At 45.2% G+C, this 21,266-nt stretch overlaps 1 protein-coding gene across 1 annotated transcript in view; it reads left to right on the forward strand.

Annotated features, from left to right (window-relative positions):
* LOC129341262 (connector enhancer of kinase suppressor of ras 2-like) overlaps positions 1-21,266 on the forward strand; it is a 531,721-nt gene that overhangs the window by 245,874 nt on the left and 264,581 nt on the right. Inside the window, exons 4-5 of the mRNA XM_054996377.1 lie at positions 2,308-2,395; positions 20,766-20,807. Of these exons, the coding sequence (XP_054852352.1) occupies positions 2,308-2,395; positions 20,766-20,807 (130 nt within the window). The remainder of the gene's footprint in view (positions 1-2,307; positions 2,396-20,765; positions 20,808-21,266) is intronic.

Genomic DNA, 21,266 nt, shown 5'->3' on the forward strand with positions numbered 1-21,266 from the left:
GCTCAGAAAACTTCTATAAAACAAAACTGCTTAAAAATCTCTAGGGAGTAAAGTAATAGTTATTATTCTGTACTAGTTTGCTACTTGTGTGGACGCTTCCTTCCTTCCTTCCTTCCTTCCTTCCTTCCTTCCTTCCTTCCTTCCTTCCTTCCTTCCTTCCTTCCTTTCTTCCTATATTTGAAAAAAAGCTGGACTAGCTCAGAATTTAATTCCCACCTATGTAATTTTGTTGTGGGCATAGACCAAGTGTGAGCCTCAGACAGGTGTGTGCACACATGCGTGCTATGGCATTTTTTCTTCCATGGAACTACAACCTGTACCTGTATGTCCATAGATATGGGGCTGGATCCAGACTAAAATTTCCATGTGTATTCCCCATGTTCTCTCTCCCACTGCAGCCCACTGATCTCTATGAAATGCTCCTCTTGAGGGATTGTGGAAAGTCACAAAGGTGGTGGAGACTGCCAGCTGAGAGTCAGTGTGGCATAGTGGGTGTACTAGGATCCTGGGAGACCTGGGTCCGAATCCTTACTAGGATCCTGGGAGACCTGGGTTCGAATCCCCACTTCTACCATGGAAGCTGTCTAGGTGACCTTGGGCCCATAACATACTCTCTGGCTGACCTAACTCACAGGGTTGTTGTTGTGAGGAAATGGAGGAGGAAATGATGTTCTAAGCCTCTTTGAGTCCCACCTGGAGAGAAAAATGGGATATAAATAAATAAATGCATGCTGTTTAATCTGGATCTAATCCTTATAGATTTTGGTCCAAGGATCTGACTAGATGAGAGGCTGCAAGTTCTTCCCAGAGTTTTAAAAAATGAAATGTCAACTTGACTGAGGCTTTGTGTGTAAGTGGGAAATGAGGGTTTAGCTCTCCCTTTCCATGTAATCAAAGCTAATATTCTAACATATACACTGTTAGCCTTGCAAAAGAAAAAGAAAAAAAGCAAAACCGTTACTTTTTTCACTTCCAGGCCTAACTGCAAAACTGCATGTGGAGAAGGGTTAACCCCCCTTGCCCCTCCCTGCATGACCCTGATCCAAACTAAGGGCCCGATCACGTTACAAAGTCCGCCTGTTCCTCGCATGTCTTCCACAAGCCCTGTCAACTGACATGCTCTGGAATTTCCATACTCAGAACTTTGTTCCTAGCGATGCATAGGCCAACTTGGTTTGGGACTGCATCATACTGAGACAGAGGTCTCATGTGCTCCCTTCCATGCTGACTTCCTGACCTGAAATGGCCCCAGGGAGCAGCTGTTTGTCCCATTAAGGAAACTTGCATGTATTGATGTGCTGTGTGGCAAAATTCTCCAACAGAGCCAGTAGCAGCTCCAACAGGACAAATAGCAGGTCAGGAAAACAGCAGGGGCTTAGGTGCACTGTCCCCACATTCCGTGGTCCTGGTCCAGATTGGGCTAACGTGTGCCTGGGAATTAAGGTCTGAGCACAAAGCTCCCACAGCATGTTTCTCATTGGGACCCATAAAGGACACAAAGATTTCCTAATGTGTGATTATGCCCATCAGGCCTTACATGGCTGTTGTTCCTATTTTTAAAATACTGGCAAGTTTAGTTCCGTGGTCTCCCTCAACAGTACCCAAGTAAGGTCCTAAAACCTTTTTAGATACAGGGCTTTTTTTCAGCTGGAATGCGGTGGAACAGAGTTCCAGAACCTCTTGAAAATGGTCACATGGCTGGTGGCCCCACCCCCTGATCTCCAGACAGAGGGGAGTTGAGATTGCTCTTCGCACCACCGAGCAGCGCGGAGGGCAATCTCAACTCTCCTCTGTCTGGAGTTCAGGGGGCGGGGCCACCAGCCATGTGACCATTTTCTCCTAGGGCAATTTAAACTTTAAAAAACAACCCCTGTGTTCCAGCTGACCCAAAGTGATGTCATTGTGCGGTCCTGGGAGCATGCATGCACTTTGCACACATGCATGTGGTACCGGGGCACCACCTCCCGCCAAGAGTTGCCCCCTCTGCTGGCAACCCACTGAGTTCCACCACTTCTTTCCCCAGAAAAAAGCCCTGTTTAGACCCACCTTCTAACTTCTGCTTAGAGCTTTGTGGTAAGTACCAGTGCAGATACTAGACCTCAAGAGTGAAGATCAGTGAAACCAGTTTGCTGAGTTTTCTAGAAGAAACTTTTGAACAGTTTGGTGTATTTCCATCAGCCCCACATTCATTAATCATAGCCTGCTTATGGGAAATATGAGTAGTACAGATTCATTATAGTGTGCTGGTCTGCTTTGCAGGTGTCGTGAATGAGAATGCTCATAACTTTTTAAATTCCTTCTTGATAGGTCTCCATTTGTCAGTGTGACAGAATATTCTCTGTTGAAAAATAACATTGTTCAACTGTGCCTGGAACTAACAACCATAGTGCAGCAGGTAAGAATTGGTTAATCTTACATGAAGTTACTCGTAAAACTTTCTCCTGTATGGAAAAAGCACACTGGTTTCTCCCTGGCTCTCAGACCTGGACCTTGTACAGGAGCTGGAGGGGAAAGCCATCTGCCCTGTTCGCAAGAACAAACATCCAAGATCTTTTGCAAGCAAGCCAGACCTCACCCTAAAGCTTATAATGGGCTCAGGAAGAGTCGCCTGGCCCAATCTGGCCAGTTGGGCCAAAGAGGCGTCTTAGAGTAAATGGCTAGTCTCTCTGCAACTGAATTCTCCTCTTTGGCCTAAGTTTGGTTAGTGACTCATGCAATGAATTCCCCCAAGTTGCTAGCTGAAGAGACACTGTGAAACCGAGTCTCAATCTTTCCCACCTATCCAAACCTCTATATTTCCTGCAGCTACTAACCTTCCACGTCTTTTGAGTTCTGCATAATGGCATGTTATTGTAAGAGCACCTGCCTTGCTAGATCAGAGGAATTTAATTCAGGGCTCATTTCGAGGGGGAATGCACCGGAACGCAGTTCCGGCAGTTCCCCAAAGAGGTCATGTCAGGTCCCCTGCCCACCTGACTCTCGACCATTTTGGGCCCGTTTCGTCCTGGATTGGGGCCAAAATGGGTGGTGGATCACTCTCCTGTTCAGCAGCGGCCTGATCCTGACCGTTTTGGGCCCCTTTTCGGCCATTTTCAGCCCCTTTTTACCATTTTGGGCCCAATTTCGGTCCTGAATGGCCAGGATTGGGTCCAAAACAGCCAGGATAGGTGATGTCAGGGAGTGTGGCATATGCAAATCAGTTATGCTAATGACACATTTCTGGTGATGTCAAGGGGCGTGGCATATGCTGATGGTTATGCTAATGAGTTCCTCCAGCTCTTTTCCTATGAAATGACCCCTGATTTTATTTAATGTAATTTATTAGATTTCTTGCTCACCCTCCCCACAAGCAGGCTCAGGGTGGGTCACAACTTTATATGATGGTACAATATATTAAAATAACAATGCACAATAAAAGATAAAATGCATAATTTCATAATTCCAGTGCAAAAGCTAAAACCACAATCTAAAATGCAGCATGTGATAGTTCACCAAAATACATCCCACACACCAGTATCATGGAGGAAGCCCAGGCAGGTTGCCAGCATGTGAAACAAGCAGACCAGAGGCTGCAGCAGAGAGGCCAACTGGGCAGTTCGCCCACACCTCAACCACCACCATAGGCCTGGCGGAACATCTCAGTCTTACAGGCCTGGTGGAACTGGAACAAATCCCGCAGAGCCTCTAGTCTTCCTTCCTGATTCTGTGTCCCGCATGGGTACTTTGGGAATTTCACAAGCAGATGTGATGGTGGTGGTAGTTGTCTTTTGACCACAAGATCTGGTGCTTAGAGGTCGACTGGTTGTGTAAATGAACGTTTCATTCGGCTAAGATGACTAATAGTCAAGAATACACCTATCCTCTAGCAATCCATTTTTCTAAGAGTTGAGGGTCAAACCAGGCAAGAAGCAGCCAGGAGGCTCCATGAATGAAGCTCCAAAACATTTTTAATTGCCACATGATAGCCATGAGAGGTTTCCATTCAGATCAGGGGTGTGATATAGAAGACGTGTTAACCCTTTCCGCCCTGCACCATTTTTCTGATCTCGTGCCCCTTGGAGCTGCTATTTAACTCCACTGGGGGCAACACGCAGACATACAGATAAGCTGTATGTTTTCAGCAGCAGGGCAAATAGAGAGCCCTTTGTTGTTGGGAACAATGCATGTGGAGGAAGAGTGAAAAATCTCCCTCCATACCACACCCCCCAACCAAAATGGAGCCCCCTGCACTGGTTGCTATTAGCAGTTTTAAAAAACACACTAGAGATCTCTTGTTGGATCTTCCAGCATTTACTCTAGTTTCACCCTAAGCCAGCTGCCTTCGTCTTATTTCGGGCTAATGAATTCCACAGGTTTATTACTGTGAAGAAATTTCTGATGTCTGCTCCTAGTGTACCAATAACCAATATCATTGTGAGCCCTAAGTTGCATCATAATGAGACAGAGAGGAAAAAATGACCTCTGTGTCCACTCTTCATGCCATTGATCATTTTTATAAACCTCAAAATGTAAACCTTTCTAAATGTAAAGCTTAAGTAAATAGTTCTACTGTTTAATTGAGCGTCCAACTACCTGAATATCTTGGCTGTATCCCAAAGTGTTCAGAGACTGCCTTTATCTATACAGCTAGATACAAAGCTCCACCTCACCGAACCTTAATTTAAATAAGTGAATGTTGAAAGCAAATAGATTTTTCTGTTACGCAATATGAATCCCAATCAATCTTGGTATGCAAGCTTTGTAAATCAAATAGAAACTGTTGGAATCTTCTGCCTTGGCATAGGCTGTTCTTTAAAATCAATTTATTCCACTCTACAAAACAGAGGAAATGTCCAGAACCACTCCTTAACAGAAGTCCTTTATTCTTTGACCTGAAATAATTAGGTTTGCTGCCAAGGAAGCTCCAGTTGCATTTCTGATGCATAAATTGAAGGAGTAGCATGAATGACTCAAAAGCTGAGCTGGGAGTCCAGCTGTGATTGATTTTCTTCTTACGGTGTTTTGAGAGTTAAACAGAAATCGTGTATAATAAAATGGCTATTCCATTTGAAGTATTTTAAATTAGGGAAGGGGCAAAGTGCCTCCGGGGTCTTGCCAGGCAAGCTGATTGAGTGTTTCAAAGTGTGTGTGTGCGTGTGCACATGCACAGTCCCACGCTGTAGAAATAAAGAGGGAACTTCAAAGGAGTACTTGACCATGAAGTGCAGAACAGAACTCTTCCGTATCCTTGGAATCCTTACTTGATGAGCCTTTGCCTCATTCATGATTTCATTTTCTTCAGCCTTTCTCCATCAGAAACGGATGAGATGAGAAACGGATGAGAGAAGACCGATATAGGGAGCTCTCAGAATATATTGTTAGCATGTCCATCCTCGACAGGCCCACGAGGATCTCTACCGGGTAGTTTCTATGTTGTTTAATATGCCAGTCTTAGAATTGCTAATGCTCTATTTCAGCATTTCTTCAGTTCTGTTTTGGATCGCTGCTGGTTTAAATCGTTTGCAAACTTGCATTTAAGCACTCTATTCCATTGTTTATGGAAATGTCTTTGAAATTGTCTGCACTAACTCACACTGTGTGATCTGCCCCAAGTCTCAGTGAGAAAAGTGGACTGTAAGTAACATGAATAAATAAATAAATGTGTGTATGCATACATGCACGCATACACACACACACACAAATGTATCAAGAGTCAGTCCAGTGGTCCATTGCAGAGTCAGTCCATTGGTCAATTTAACTCAGCATGTATTTTTAGGTGCCAGATATAAACATAGGGAATGGATCCACATTAAGTTTTCCATGGCTGCACAGACTTTCACTTATGGACCGTGATTTTCCCGCTTCTCCTCTCCCATAACAGCCCAAAATGCACTCCAAAATCCTATTCCTAGTGGAGGGGCACATCCTCAAACAGTATTTCAGTGGGCATTTCAGGCCGCCACAGGAAAGTAGGGAAATCATGCCACACAAGTAGAAGTCTTGGCATGTCTGGAAAGGTTAGTCTGGACCAAGCCACTGTTTTTTCCCACGTATTGTGCTAGTTTTGTGCAAGGTTTTTTGCTCCAGTTTTATGGCGGTCCCTCCTATTCAATTTTGTGATTGTTCTTCCTATCCCTAGTACTGATTGTTATGTTATCCCTTCTTATAGCACTTCTTTTTGAGTGCTATACTTGCCTACTCATGCTGACTGGCTATTTGAATTGTTCTGTTCTCCGCTGATTTGCTTTTGACTTATTTTATAAAGAACTGTTTAAAAAGCTCTTTCAGCTGCTAGGTTAGATAGTTGTAGTGTAGTTCTCTAATAGCTTTGGTGGTTGTTTAATGTTTTACGTGTTTACTATTTTATTTGGAGGTTGCCTAGAGAACACTGGGTTGGTGGAGTGGGGCATAAATAATAGAAGCAAATGTGTTAGAAAGCAGAGGGTTGCCTGGTAAATAAGGGTGGAGACTCAGAGCCAAGCTACAAGTGACGCCTGACACAGGTTGGACACTTGTCGGCTTACCTCAAGTTTTGATGGGAAATGTAGGCATCCTGATCTTACAGCTTGGCTCTCCATTTAATTGAAGTTTACAGAAACCCCCCCCCACACACACACATACACACACACACATACACACCCAGCAGAGGGGAAGGGGGGTGCCCGGTGAGAGCCTGATGCCTGCACTCCCCTCCCAACCTCATGTTCTCCCTCCCATAGACTGCTGCTCTGTAAACTTCAATGAAATGGAGAGCCAAGCTGCAAGACCAAAACACCTACATTTGCCATCAAAACTTGAGGGAAACTGACAAGTGTCCAACCCGTGTCAGGCGTCACTTGTAGCTTGGCTCTTAGTAGCTCCAATGTGAGCATAAGAGCTCCTCTCCAGAGGAGGCCAATTGGAAGGGACCTTGGCTTAGCGACAGAGCACTTGCTTGACCTTCAGAAGACCCCAGGGTCAGTCCCTAGAATCTCCTCTTAAAGGGTCTCAGGTGTTGGAAAGAGCCTTTCTCTGCCATTGCTAGGACACTGTATAGAGTTAGATAAATTTGCGGTCTGAATTGTGTTGAATTTAGTAAAATTTTGTTTTGCTCTTCTGCCAAGGAACTCAGGGTAGTGTGCATCAATCTCTTTTCCTCCATTTTATCTTCATAACAACCTGAGAGGTGGGTTAGGCTGAGAGAGAGAGAGAGAGAGAGAGAGAGAGAGAGAGAGAGAGCCCTGGGGTCACCCAGCAAGCTGCCTTGGATGAATGGGTATTCATACCCAGGTTGTGTTCCCAATCCTAGCCTGACATTCTAAATCCTACACCACACTGGCTATGACAACAGCATTGTCTCAGTGCTGCTTGACAGCGGTTCCACCAAAATTAACCACCAGCCTATTAAGCTATACATCAACAGAATAATGGAACAGGGAAAAAGCTCAAATATTTTATAATACTAAGCCTATAATTATGCTTTAGGGCACAGTTTTGAGGCTGCCCAAGAAGTAGGTCATATATTTTAAAAAATCAAAGCATTTCTCCCAGATGAGTGTTAATTTCTCAGATGCTGCTAGAGATTCCAACTGAAGCTGCAGAAGGCCTCCTATTAAGCTTGTCATTACACTTATTAATGTATCACATATTTTCTATTAAACATTATTTTTTCTTTTTAAAAAAAAATCCTGTGCAAGTTAGTACATCCCCAAAGAGCAGAGTTCAATAGCAGACTCAGATTGTCTTCTAGTCACTGTGCAATTATGTCAGATCTCTTCCGTTTGTAAGAAATATTCTGACATTTCAGACTAAGAATTAAAAAAAAAAAATCAAAAGAGAGAGCTGAAGGGAATGTTAGGCTTGAAGCAGATAACTTGGCAGGTAGAATACTTTGGAATAAAGCTTGGGGTGAGGAGCCAGATTTTCTCTCAATAGCAGTTTCCTGCGAAGGCCTCTGGTTGGGAAGGAATGTCACATTCAGTTAACACATGATAATAGGTAGGAGAGAGTCAGGAGCTGAAAATTTGCTTTCTTTTTGCCCGACTAAAGAAATGAAAAGAAGAGTCAGTGTAGTGTTGTGATGAGAACGCTAGATTTTGATCAAAGAACCGCCAGCTCAAATCCCCATGCGGGCATGATGCCCGTGGGAGCTCAATTCAGACACCATAAACAAACGGGAGTTTTCTTCCAGGCATCTGCCTCCTTCTCTTGAATGGCATGCAAGTATTGTGTAAACAGAAATCTTTCTCTCCAGTTAGTCATGATGATATCCAAACGGGGTGATCTTAAACACCTTCTTTCCCAGTGACTGGGATTCTTCACCATGGTTAAAGGAGACCTCCATGTTCAGGTAATGTATCTCTGAACATCAGCTGCAATGGGGCAGCTACAAGGGAAGCCATTGTGGTCTGGCTAGGATCTTTAAGATCCAGATTGGAATAATCTATCTATTTATCTATCTATCTTTAATCGATCGATTGATTAAACCCTGCCTTTCTGCCCTAATCAGGGCCACCAAACTGGCTGACAGATTTTAAAAGTTCACAATAAATCCAACAACAACAACAACAACAACAACAATAAAGTGTGCTTATATATTCTGTCTCTTCTAGACAGATTAGCAGTGAACAAAGTCAGTGTTATCATTATAGGTGGGGAACTGGCTTACCCAAGGCCACCTGCTGAGCTCATGGCAGTAGTGGGAATCGAACCAGCAGAGGACTGACTCACACTCCAACCACTTAACCACTATGCTACACTATAACACGACAAAAAAAAAATCAGTAGTTCCAGAGGGAGTAGGGATATACCAATATGCCCCATTAAATATCTTTTTGTTTCACTGTGGCAGGGCTGAGCAGCTCCTGGGTAGCCTGGAGCACCAGGACTCATGACAGGCCAGACAAAAGTCTAGATTCCATAGGTCCCATTTCCCCCAAGAACATGCTGGACTCACAAGTGAGTATGATGACAGACTTTTTCGAAGCTTCATGCACTCAAGGCAAGGAACTGGTTGAGAGCACCCTTTCTGCCACATGGCCTACAAATCCCACTCGCTACTCCATTGGCCACCCCAAAGGACATCTTGCTGCTGCTTTTAAAGCCTGCCTCAAGAAGAAGCTGGGCCTAGCCCCTGGGGGGGGGGCGTGTTCCCCCAGCTGCCTGACCCTGTCACGTCCACCCATTTCCATTGCTGAGATTCCCAATATGTAGGGTTGCCAGGTCCCTATACCCTCCTGTCTGGAGCGGGGCTGTACTCACTGGAACAATGGTTCTCATATGAGTGTGTTCCCAGCACAATGACATCTTTGAGAATCAGCTCCTTTGGGGCCAAAACTGGCTGCAAGTGAAGTGTGGGGGCACACTCTTGGCTGGCTCGAAGTGACGTCGGCATGTCCGCTGGGAATGTGCGCGTGCCATGCTTGTGCCCTGGGTGCCTGCCAGTAGCGGGCAGTAGCTGGTGGCTTAGAACCTCCTGTCGGTCACCACTGACTAGAGGGCAAGTGGGCAAACTGGCAGGGGGTTGTCCACCACTGGCGGGCACCTGGGTTCCCTAGCAATACGTTTGCTTTATATGTAATTGCTGCCCAGCCAGATCAATTTCAGCAGTGATATTTCCATTTAATTTGGTTAGTACAGTCAGGACAACTGCAGTTTTGTTCAGAGCACAAAAACCACACATCAGAAACTGGAAGGTTCAAACTGAACTAGCGCACTCCAAGAATGTGGTAATTTCTCCAACTGGGCAATTCAAAACTGTCACTCCTTTTATTATCTTTAGGCTACTCCTCTGCTCATTGTATAATTTTTTTCCTCCTGGGTTTATCTAGCTTGATCTACCATTGCCAATTTAAAACGAGACAGTGGGCTGGCAGGCACAGCACCCACTGTGTTAGTTTGGCTGGGTGACAAGTGGAGGGCTGTCACAGCAGGCTTTTAAAAATTCATTTATTTTTATTTCTGTTCTAATGAATCTCAAGGGATCAGGATGTCTTATGGAAATTACATATGCAGTGGATGAGTTAACATGCTTCAAAGAGCTTGCAGTCAACATGCAATGCAAAAAGTAGGCCCAGGAAGTGTGATGCAGTTTCAGTGGGTATAATAAGGCTGGCAGGTGCCCACTGGTGGCGGGCAAACTCCCAGTGCTTTGTCTCTTTGCCCACTGTTTACTGGCAATCAGTGGGAGGAGGCAAGCCACCCAGTAATTGCCCACCACTGGCAAGTAGCCCAGGCAAACAGGCACACGTGCATCTGTGCCCCACCACAATGACATCACTTCCAGAAGAGATGTCATTTCATGGGGGGTGAAAGCATGCACATGAGGATTACCAAGGTAAGTACTGCTCTCCCATACACCCCACACCCGCCCAATATTCCTCTGGTTGCCAGAAGACCTGACAACCTGAAGGTGCAATCACACTTTCTAATATTTTCCCACTTTAAGTTAGGGACATGCTAGTGCATTTACCATGCCCTGATCCTCACACTGCCTGAGACCAACATACACGTTATGATCATTTGTAGATACTCTTCTGATAAGGACATAGAAAGGACCTTTGCATGGGCAGTAGTATGTGCAAAAAGGATCTAGGAGTCTTAGTAGACCATACACTGAACATGAGTCAGCAGTGTGATACGGTAGCTAAAAAGGCGAATGCGGTTTTGGGCTGTATATGATAGTGTCCAGATCACGAGAAGTGACGGTTTTGCTCTACCCTGCTCTGGTTAAACCTCACCTAGAGTATTGCGTTCAGTTTTGGGCACCACAATTTAAGAAGGATATAGACAAGCTGGAACATATCTAGAGGTTCACGTATTCTGTGAACCTGGGCAGATCGTAAAGGGGAGGGCAGAATGGGTTACATCAGTGCTTCCTTCTCGTGGCCTTCTTACATGCCCAGGGTAATGCCGATCGCCACCTTGGGATCAAGTGGCAATTTTCCACAGGCCAGTTTGGCTAGGGATCCTGGAGGTGTTTTGCCATCTTCTGGGTATAGACTAGAGCAGGGATCACTGGGGCAGTCGGTGGGTGGGGGTAGGTGTGAATTTCCTACATTGTGCAAGGGGGTGGACTAGATGGCCCTAGAGGTCCCTTCCAACTATGATTCTGTGACCCTGCAGTATCAGACCAGTGGTCCATCTCGTCTGGCATCCTGTTGCATTCAGCAGCCAATGAGGAGGGTCAAGAAACAAGGCATAGAGGTTAAGGCCTCCCCCTGATGTTGCCTCTTAGCACCAGGATCCAGAGCTTTAGTGCCTCTGGCATGGTGCTTTAGTCCCCATGGCTAGTCGCCATTGATGGCCCTCTCTTCTATACGTCTGTCTAATCCCCTTTGAAAGCCATCTGTGTTTATGATCATCCCTCCATCCACTGGTAGCAAATTCCACAATTTAATTACTCAATGACTAGGTGGACCTTGTATTTATTTACCTTGCAAGGGGTTGATCTCTGCTACGGTGATTTCTAAAACTGCTGTATTAGGAAATTTACCTTTTAAAAAGCCTGCTTAATAGTATCTTTAAGTTTAGGGTAATTGGGTTGCAACACCAACACGTTGGGCAACGTCTAGACTTTGAAGAGATGGAAGGATACCTAATGTACATTTTTAACAAAATGTCATTCTCAAAAACGATCAGTCAAGGCAGCATGAGCATACTGATTTATTAAGAGAAAAATGCAAGATAATAGGAACTTTGTCTATGAAACAAGAATATTTGGAGCACATCCAAAATTTTCTGCCTCATTATTGCTTTTGACTAATATGCCGGGTTGAGAGAAATGCCCTTATGTTCTGATCCACCAAGCTGCTCCTCCCAATCCACCAAGCACCAGGCCAGGTGACTTTCTCACGCTTCTGGTTTTTAACTTTTTATTTCAAACAAAGCCAAAGGATTCTCAGCCCGTATGTGCACGCACATGCGCGTCCATGTATCTAGTACAACGAAGTTCATATCTGAAATGCATTTCATCTGGAGAATTAGTAAATTCCTCCTTTCTTCAAGGAGACCTGTCATTCTCTCATGCTACAGAGGGTCTTGGCCTTGTAAAGTTTTGAGTCAGCTCAATAGCTGGGTGATGTGCAACAGCTCTCTAGTGGGATATTTTTGCTCTCCTGCAGTGAGCAGTGTCACCTGCTCATTCCTGCGTATCGGGAAACTGCTAATATGACACTTGGAAACTTGTGCAGTGTTTTTGTGTTGTTTTAGTGGGTCCTAATAGGAGGTGTTACTTGGTGTTTGAGCTGAGATTTTGGTTTGAACCAACAACGGCAACCTGCAGTCCCCATGAATGAAAAGTGAGCATTCTTTTTCATTTCCCAAATGTCGCTGGTTTTCATTGTTGCTGTTATGCTGTTATGTGTGTTCATTTTCCTGATTTCTGTTCTCATGGTGGGAATATCTTTTTCCCCCGACCACGTTGTCTACAGCTACCCTGCTGTGCTGAGCTTGGGACAGTTACAGCCAGCCAGCTAGTCTGAATCTCTCCCCTCCCTTGCCTCCCCCAGCCTTCCGGATGCATTTGTGATGTGTCTACCTAAGAACACCCTTGAAAATGTATTTCTTGGGGTGCCTAACAAAGCTTGTTCATCTGACCATGGTTGCAGATTCCCACTGTTAAAGGCACAGAAGTAGGCCAGACCTCCCCTTCACCATCATCTGTTGGCAAGCCTGCTTTAGATGCCTATTCATTCTACTGATGAAGTAGACTCTCTGATTACATTTGGGAAGGAACTGCGACTCGGTGGTAGAGCATCTGCTTTTTATGCAGAAAAATGCCCAGGCTTGGTCTTTGGCATCTCCAGTTGACATATCTCAGGAAAGGTATATGACTCCCCTTACATTGCCAAGTGTCTGGTTTTCACATGGATGGTCCAGTATTTGGGGGGACTGTCACGGGGAAAGTTCCCCAAATACCAGACATCTGCCCCCTCCATTCCCCCACTCCCTCCCCTTTGCTCCATCTCCCAGCCCAGCCACCAGCCTCCTGTGGCTGTGTGGTGCTGTCACCAGCACGGGAAAGTGGCCAGCCAGCCCAAACGCTCAGCTGGCTTGCAGTGGTGGTACGGCACTGGCAGCAGTGGCCAGTCAGCCCGGGCACCTGGCCAGCGTCCTGTGGCTGCACAGCACCACCTAGGAGTGGCCAGCCAGCCCAGGTGCCTGGAAGTGAGTCTGCACAATGACATCATTTCTGTTAGTGATGTATTGTGCCAGATGAGAGTGCATGCACACTGTGTGAGTGTACAAATCTAAAAAGAGTAAAGGTGCTGTTCCCTTCTCCCCAAGATCCAATATTTCTCCAGACCCCATCTGGCAACCCTAACTGCCCTATCCCTGTCTGAGACCTTGGAGAGCCACCAGCAATCAAAGAAGGTAATATTGAGGTTGGTGGACCAATGGATGGCTTGGAAGGACATGTCTTCCATATGGTCATAAAGGATATCATAGTAAATTATTGGTGGGGGGACAATAGGGATGTGAAATGGAAGTTTTTGAATATTTCATTCATTCATTCATTTATATTTATAGTTTGTTTCTCACTGAGACCCAAGACCAATTTCGCAGTGTAAGTCCATGTGATCAACAGCTGGGACAATCAATAAACAATATAATAAGGTATGCATGGCAGAAGTTTGAAAAGAAGCACACCGCTGAAATACAGGAATACAGCAATGAGGTTGACCAGGAGCATTCTTGTCAATGACTTCAGGGAGCTTTACATTCCAAGCTTCCACTGCAGCCTCAACAGATCCTGTGTTTGAAATTCTAAAATTCTTCAGAGAGTTTTGGAATCTAAAAGGATCCATGAGCCTCCATGGGTGGACCATTTTAACAAGTCCTCCTGTGGCATGTCGGAGCCGTATGCAAAATTGCCTTCAGTAGGTAATCGTCAGACCACAGTTCAGGCCAAATCTCTAATCCTAAAAGAAGACTTTCCCTCAAAGGCTCAGCGCAAAAGGTTACGTTCAAGGTGTGGCCTTGTTCAAGCGTGGGGCCAGATACTACTTGAGAGAGGTCCAGGACTGTTAAGGGAGCTATACAATTCTGGACTTGCCTTGATATGGAACATTCAACGTGGTTATTGAAGTCACCCACAACAATCAGTCTGGAACTTATATTTGTGACTAGGGCTGGATCTACGGTTGCTGGCGCTCAGGGCAACCGAAGACTGGCCACTCACCTGTGTGTGCTGTGCATGCGCACACTCCCGGCGCTGCGTGATGACATCACTTCCATGACATCATCACACAGGGCAACGTGTGCCACCCCGCGGCAAGCCAGATGTCCCAGCGTGCCGTGGAGCTGGCGGTGGCAGCACAAGTGGCAGGGAGGCTGCCCGTGCCATTCACCTGCCCCTCAGGACAGGGGGCGTGTGGCAAGCCAGCCACCCTGTCCTATGGGGCAGGCAAAAGACAGCACGGGTGGCTGGGCAGCTGGCTTGCTGCACACCCCCTGTCCTGCCGCCCGCACGCTCCCGGAGCTGGCAGCTGCACCTGGCGCCCCCTCTTTGGCGGTGCTGGGGGCAGACTACCCCCCCATCAATCCGACCCTGTTTGTGACAGACACCCTGCAAGGAGCTGAGTGCAGGGGATCCCCCACCCCTAATGGGGGACCTGGCAACTCTATGGTTATCCCTCTTTACCTTCACAATAACCCTGCATGGTAAGTTAAATTGAGAGTTGATGACTTGCCCCAGATCATGCAGCTAGCTCCATGGCAGAGGAGGGTGTTGAACCCGGGTTCCCCAGTGTATTCACTATGCCACACTTGCATAAGAATAGAAAAAATATTAGGAGTATATTGCAGTTGATAGAGTATTACCCCTGGGTTCAAATCCCAGTTTGAGTACCATTAGACTAGACAGCATCTCTCTGCCAGACCTATCTTTCTTGACTTGTAGAGGGTAAAACTGCAGAGAGGGTTCCATGGACACTGCCCTAAACTCCTGGGAGGTTGGGCAGAATAGATCTGTGCTAAATAAATAAATAAACTCGGCAAGTGATTGCCTATTTTCCTCGCACAGCAATAAGGAAAACAAACACAGCCAGAGATACATTTTAAGTGAATGCATAATAGATGAATTTGCGTGGATGCAACATTCCCCATCTCTTCCAAACTCCTGCTAAGTCAAGACATCAGAAATGTCTCTTTGGGACTGAAATGAAAGCATTAATGCACCTGAACTCTCCTGACCAATTATTATGTTAATGCACACAAATACAAAAGATAATTCTACATACATTTCACTTTGAAAATTGAAAGTTGTTGACTTTATCTATTCTTGGCTCCACTTAACTGAATGTAATTTGGCTTGTGTGTGTGTGTGTTTTCCCTTTTGCTTCTTGATAAGTTTCAGCGCAGATCAACAAGGTCTGCAAGTGAACAAACAAAGCAAAGCAAATACAGTTTAACAGAGATCTCTGTGAATGTGTCATATGATTGTTTTGTGCGTGAGACTGAGACAAAGGAGGGAAAGAAAGATGTAGAAAAGAATATACGAGGCAGTGCAAATATTTTGACATAGATGTAAACTGTGCACATAGCATGATACCGTGGCAAAGAGAGCTCAATCTGACAAGCACTGCTGTTTCATGAATTCTGTTCATTCATGGAAATTCTCCAGTTTCATGAACTCTGTTCATGAGAATAAAAGGCTTCCATGCATGGTTGATTCCGGAGGTTGGCTGAAACAAATGGACTTTCTTTTCAATTTCTCATCAGTATCATTTTGATCGCCAAGCCCCCATGTTGGTTTTGCTTCTCTTTTTGGAATCAAACCCTTTGCTCTTTTGGTCCTTGTGTGAAATTTCTGCTATTTATTAATGTTTGTGTGTCAGTAAATCAGCACTGTATGTCTATTGTATGTATAAATGTTGCCTGTTAGAAACTGCACATAAAAATCTATGCTACATGCACATGCCACAGAAATGAATCTGCAAAGTCCACAGTGAGAAAAATCGAAACTGTTGGCAAAAAATATACAAATGTTTTTTAAAAGAACTTAAATAAGGAAATAGTTGCTGAACTCTAGAATGGAGGATTCATAGCATCCGCTGGTGAGTGGTGACCTTTCACAGTGATATGCACATCATCCTCACAAAACCCACCTGCGTGTGAGTTACATGCATAGCTGTGAAATAGGCAGAGGTTCCATGTAGTATTACAGCACTCCCATGGAGGCCTTTGCAAAGGTGAACTGGGCAATAACCAGTTTACAAGGAAATGCATGTTTCCCATTGCATTTCGAGCCACTTCTGCCCATTAAAAAGTTCCTGTTTCCCCCATTTTTGCTGAATTTATGCCTACAGCGTTCAGCAGCTTCTCTATTCAGCTTTGATCCTGATAGAGTACTGTCAAATTAGATGTAACGCTGGAGTCCTATGGATGCATGTTTGGGCTGTGATGCTGGCAGACAGGACGATAACTCTCCCCCCACCCCAAAAACACACCATTTCCCTCCTTGAAATGGCCTTCTTGTAATATTTCCAGGTCCACAGAGAGACTAACATAATGAGGAATGGCTATTAAACATTAATATAAACAGCATCTTAAGAATCTTGCACAGCCATCTCTAACACTGCAATCCTAAGCAGAATTACTCCAGTCCAAACCTATTGATTTCAATGGGCTTAAACTGGAGTAACTTTGTTTAGGATTGTACTGTAAACTTTGCTCTAGTACAAACCAAAGTCATATGATCTTAGGGCAAATCCTCAAACTACCAGCCCCTTAACACAGCTGTGGCATTGGTTTAGAAATTCTTCTTGTTTCACTTGAACGAAGGAGTGAAATGCATAACAGAGAAATCCCAGAACAAAAGTACTGAACAGGGGAAATTCATTCTTCCCTATTCTTGCCTTGGTTTGGCACTGACCCAATGCTGGTGTCTTTGATATAAAACCGTAGCAGCCCTAGGGGAGGTGGTACAGTGGAACCTGTCTAGTCTTATCAAGGGTGTGTGGGGGGGAGTATTCTTTCCTGCCGAAATAAACAACCACATCTTTCAGTGTAGAAGCCAGTATGCCAAAAGAGGTTCAGTCCTGCCTGTATTGTGCCCCTTCCTGTATTTGTGCCTTCACCACTATTTTTGCTCCCATTCCTTACTTTTCCCATCTGTGGTCCTGGCTGTTTGCAGAGAATTAGGGAGTATGTGCTGTAGCCTAGCAACCTCAAGTCATGTTTTTCTTCACCTCTGAAACTTGCAAAATGACCTTCAGCTTACATCCCCTTCTGAGCTGCCCATAAAGCTCAGTAGGGAACAGGCGATCGGGAGATTGAATTCCACCTTGGGAAGACGTATACATATGCCCTTTTAATCTAATAACAAGTGCAATTCACTGGGCATTTCCTGCCCCAAGATGTCCTGATGGCCAAAGGCTTATATAGCTTTTTTTAAAAAATAAGCAGATCCATAGCTTATTAATGCTGTTTAGTTATGATAGCTAAGGGACGCCTTAGGGAATGTATCTTTGAGTAACAATTGCTAGGGGTAGGACAATGGTGTGTGTGTGGGGGGGTTGTTTTCCTGCCCTGCTTGTGGACTCCCCAGAGACATCCTGTTGGACAACTGTTTGAAATAGGATGCTGGACAAGATAGACCCTTGGGCTGAGTCAGCAGGGCTCTTAAATGTCACATCATTACTGGCGATAGACAGGCCCAGGGCTCATTTCGAGGGGGGATGTGCAGGAATGCAGTTCCAGCAGTTCCCCAAAGAGGTCACATGGCAGGTGCCCCTGCCCACCTGACTCTCGGCCATTTGGGGCCCGTTTCATTTTGGATTGGGGCCGAAACGGCCCAGATCGGGCCTCTGATGGGTGGTAAATCACTCTCCTGTTCAGCAGCAGCCCAATCCTGACCATTTTGCCATTTTGGGCCCAATTTCGGCACTGAATGGCCAGGACTGGGTCCAAAGCTGCCAGGATAGGTGATGTCCGGGGGTGTGGCATATGCAAACCAGTTATGCTAATGACACATTTCCGGTGATGGCAAGGGGCGTGGCATATGCTGATGAGTTATGCTAATGAGTTCCTCCAGCTCTTTTTCTACGAAATGACCCCTGGACAGGCCCAGTTTCTGAGGGCTGGCTTGCACGTGCATGTTCATCATTTCATGCCTGCGGGATCAAGTGGAGACCTGCAAGTGGGAATTAAGGCACTAGAGATCTAGCAAATGGATAAGACTTTCCATACTATCCCACATAATCTCATGTCAGAGGCAGTAGTGGGGAAAGTAAAGGAATGGGAGGTGGAGACGGTAATGCCAGAAAAGTCTAGGCAGAAGCATGGAATGATGTCAGTCCTCTCTAGGAATTGCTGGAAACTCTGTTTTTGCCATAGAGTTTCTGTCAATTCCTAGAGATGCATGACAGCACTTCTGGGATTTCCCTGGAAATAGTCATGCCATCTGGCATCTCCCTATATCGTGCTCCCTGGTCTCCCAGTGGTTGACAGGCTGAAATCAGTATGCAATCAGGTGATTTGCTTGGTATGTGACAGATAGTAGAGTCTCACACCAGTGGTTATGATTTCAAAAAGTTCATATGCAGGGGAGTCTCTCTCTCTCTTTTTTTTTTTTGCTGCATCGGTGTCTATTTCCCTGCCTTCTAAACAACCAAAAAAGTGAACACATGCACAGTGTCTTTATGTGTTTGCTGGAGCCTAGCCATTGTAATTAAGCGTCACAATGTGTTTGTGGCTATTTGCAATCCTAACAACTTTTACAAGGGAACAAAGCTGACTGTGCCTCTCATTTCTATGCTCTGAAGATGCCAAATTAGCCTGCCTTTTGCTTGTTCTGCGGGTTATTATTTTTTTTTTAATTCTCTCAACAAGAAATGTGGTTTAAATGATTCGTCCCCTATACACACACACACTTTAACCAGTATTTCTGGCAAGTTGGAAACTACTGACAGTGCTTCATGTCTTAATTTCTCTGTCTCTAGAAGATACAGAAAAGTATAGCATGTTGCAGCCAGCCTCGGACCTGCTGAATGTGTGCAGTGGTGAAGGACTGGAATCCTGCCTCTGCCCTTATCCAGGGCTGACCTGACACTAGGCAAACCGAGGCACCGGATTTTGAGGGGGGCTAAAAAGGAGTCTCTCCACTTTCTTGTGTGCCTTTCTCTTGAAGGCTGAAGGAAAGCTTCTTCCCACCCATCATCCTTTTTCCCCATCTTCTTCCTAGCCTTGCCCAAGTGCCTGCTCTCTCGCCTCCTGCTGTTGCTCTGCCACTACCACTCAGTAGCCGTATCTGTTGGCTCTGCTCTGGTCTTCTGTAGCTGATGGACCATGGATGGCTTTGGAAGAGCTTGTCAATTTTAATGTTGTTGACTTCTCACTTTTCTTTCTATTGAATGAGGACAATTTGCTTAGGGCACCAAAAACCCTTGGTCCAGTTCTGCCCTTACTCCAGGCCACTGTCTACATATGGGTTCTATATGCATGCTCAAAGACCCGGCTTCTTTCTATGTAATTCACAAGCTTTCAGATTTCTTCTGAAAAAAAAATTAAGTCCTACTCCAGTGATCCTGACTAACCAGTCAAAGCTGGTAAAAGGCACCCCTCGCCACAGCTGCCGCCTGCTTATCCAGCAGTAGGCCTGGGTACAAAAGCAACCCCAAACTGTGGACTAGTTCCTTCAAGAGAACCAGTGCACAGGAACACACACGTTCATTGGTAAAACATCACAGAAAAAGAATCTTCATGCTTCCCTGCCAACAATAACACAAGCGTTGCTTTTTTTAGCGGGTTGCTTTTTTTAGTGTTTTGCCAGAATGTGAATCTGTAACGCAGACAGGGAAAGTATGCAAATTAGGAGACAAAGATGCAAATGACCTGAAACAGTTCATGCTCCAACGTTGGCATTAATATTAAAAAATTCTTCTATTTAAAACCAAGATTAAGGAGGATTGGAATCCAGAGCACGGAGAAATTAAGACTAAGGAATATGTGGGGGTAGGGGAGGATCCTCCCAATCTCTAGAACTACCCTTCATGAGACATGACAGTAAACGTTATGAAAAATTCTTTCCTGAACGAAGTTTTTAATATAATCATTAGCTATTGCTTACGTTACAGGAAAATCCTTGACATGCGCATAATTTTCCTCTTCATGTTTTCATTCTGCATAGTTGGACTCTGCCCCCGCCCCCCGCTCCCCAATACATGGGATTAGGGCTGCCAAATCCTCTTGCCCTCCTGGTGCTGTTGGGATGCCCCTTCCAGATAATGACGTCTTTGGGCAAGACTGGGGAGCGCACACGTGCTTTGCAGCAGGCCAGTTTGGGCCTCAGATGGGCCCAATTTGGCCTATCTGGGGCCCAAATCGGCTCACTGCAAAGCACAGGCATGCTCTCAGGGTGGTGTAATGATGTCAGTGATATTGTTGCACCAGCCCTGGGATCTTGCCCAGGAGGCCTGTTCCCTACTTTGCCTCCCCCCCGCACCGGCCAGGTAAGTGGTGGAGGGGGACAAAAGATGGGAGCGGGGATCCCCCACCCCCACCGGGGAAATGGGATCCCTACATGGGATTAACCTCCTTTACTGGCAAAAATTAGAACCAGAAAAATCTAGCCAAATTAAATGGACTGTACTGTATTAAAGTAGGGTTTCCCCCCCTTCCTAGAAAGCACAAAATAACCTTTATGTTATTCTTGTAAGTCATTGTATGCAGCAGTCGCAATCAGTCATGGTCAGAGTAACATGTTTTTTTCCCCGATAGTCGTCATAACATAGCAGAGACAAAGCTGATTAATATTAAATACTAAATGCTATTTCTCCCCCTTCTTCTCCCTCCTGTTGTTACAGGATTGCACAGTGTATGAAACAGAAAATAAAATTCTTCATGTGGTAAGTAGACTTTACAGCCTCTTTGATGTTTATGCTTAGTACAAAAATATTTCTTAGGATGCTGCAGTCTTGGGAATCATGGCACAAAATTCTAAGCCGCCCTTCTATTTTCAATAGCCGGCTGTACATGGGCTGTATAGCCCATGTACAGCCGGCTATTGAAAATAGAAGGGCGGCTTAGAATTTTGTGTGGCATCCAGAGTAGCAATAAGAAATCAGCTTTGCCAATAAGACTGTGCAGCTTACTAGTCCACAAAGGCATCTCTCTGTACATGGTACAGAGGATATTTTCATTGTCCCCAAGATTCCTTAGAATGCATGGCCACTCCCTTTTTGTACGTATCTGTCATCAATGGTTGCACTGATCAGATGAAACTAGGGTTGCTGGCCTCCAGGTGATGACTGGAGATCTCCTGTAATTACATCTGATCTCCAGCTGACAAAGATCAGTTCGCCTGG

Source organism: Eublepharis macularius, chromosome 13 (genome assembly GCF_028583425.1).
Source record: "Eublepharis macularius isolate TG4126 chromosome 13, MPM_Emac_v1.0, whole genome shotgun sequence".
Taxonomy (NCBI): Eukaryota; Metazoa; Chordata; class Lepidosauria; order Squamata; family Eublepharidae; genus Eublepharis; species Eublepharis macularius.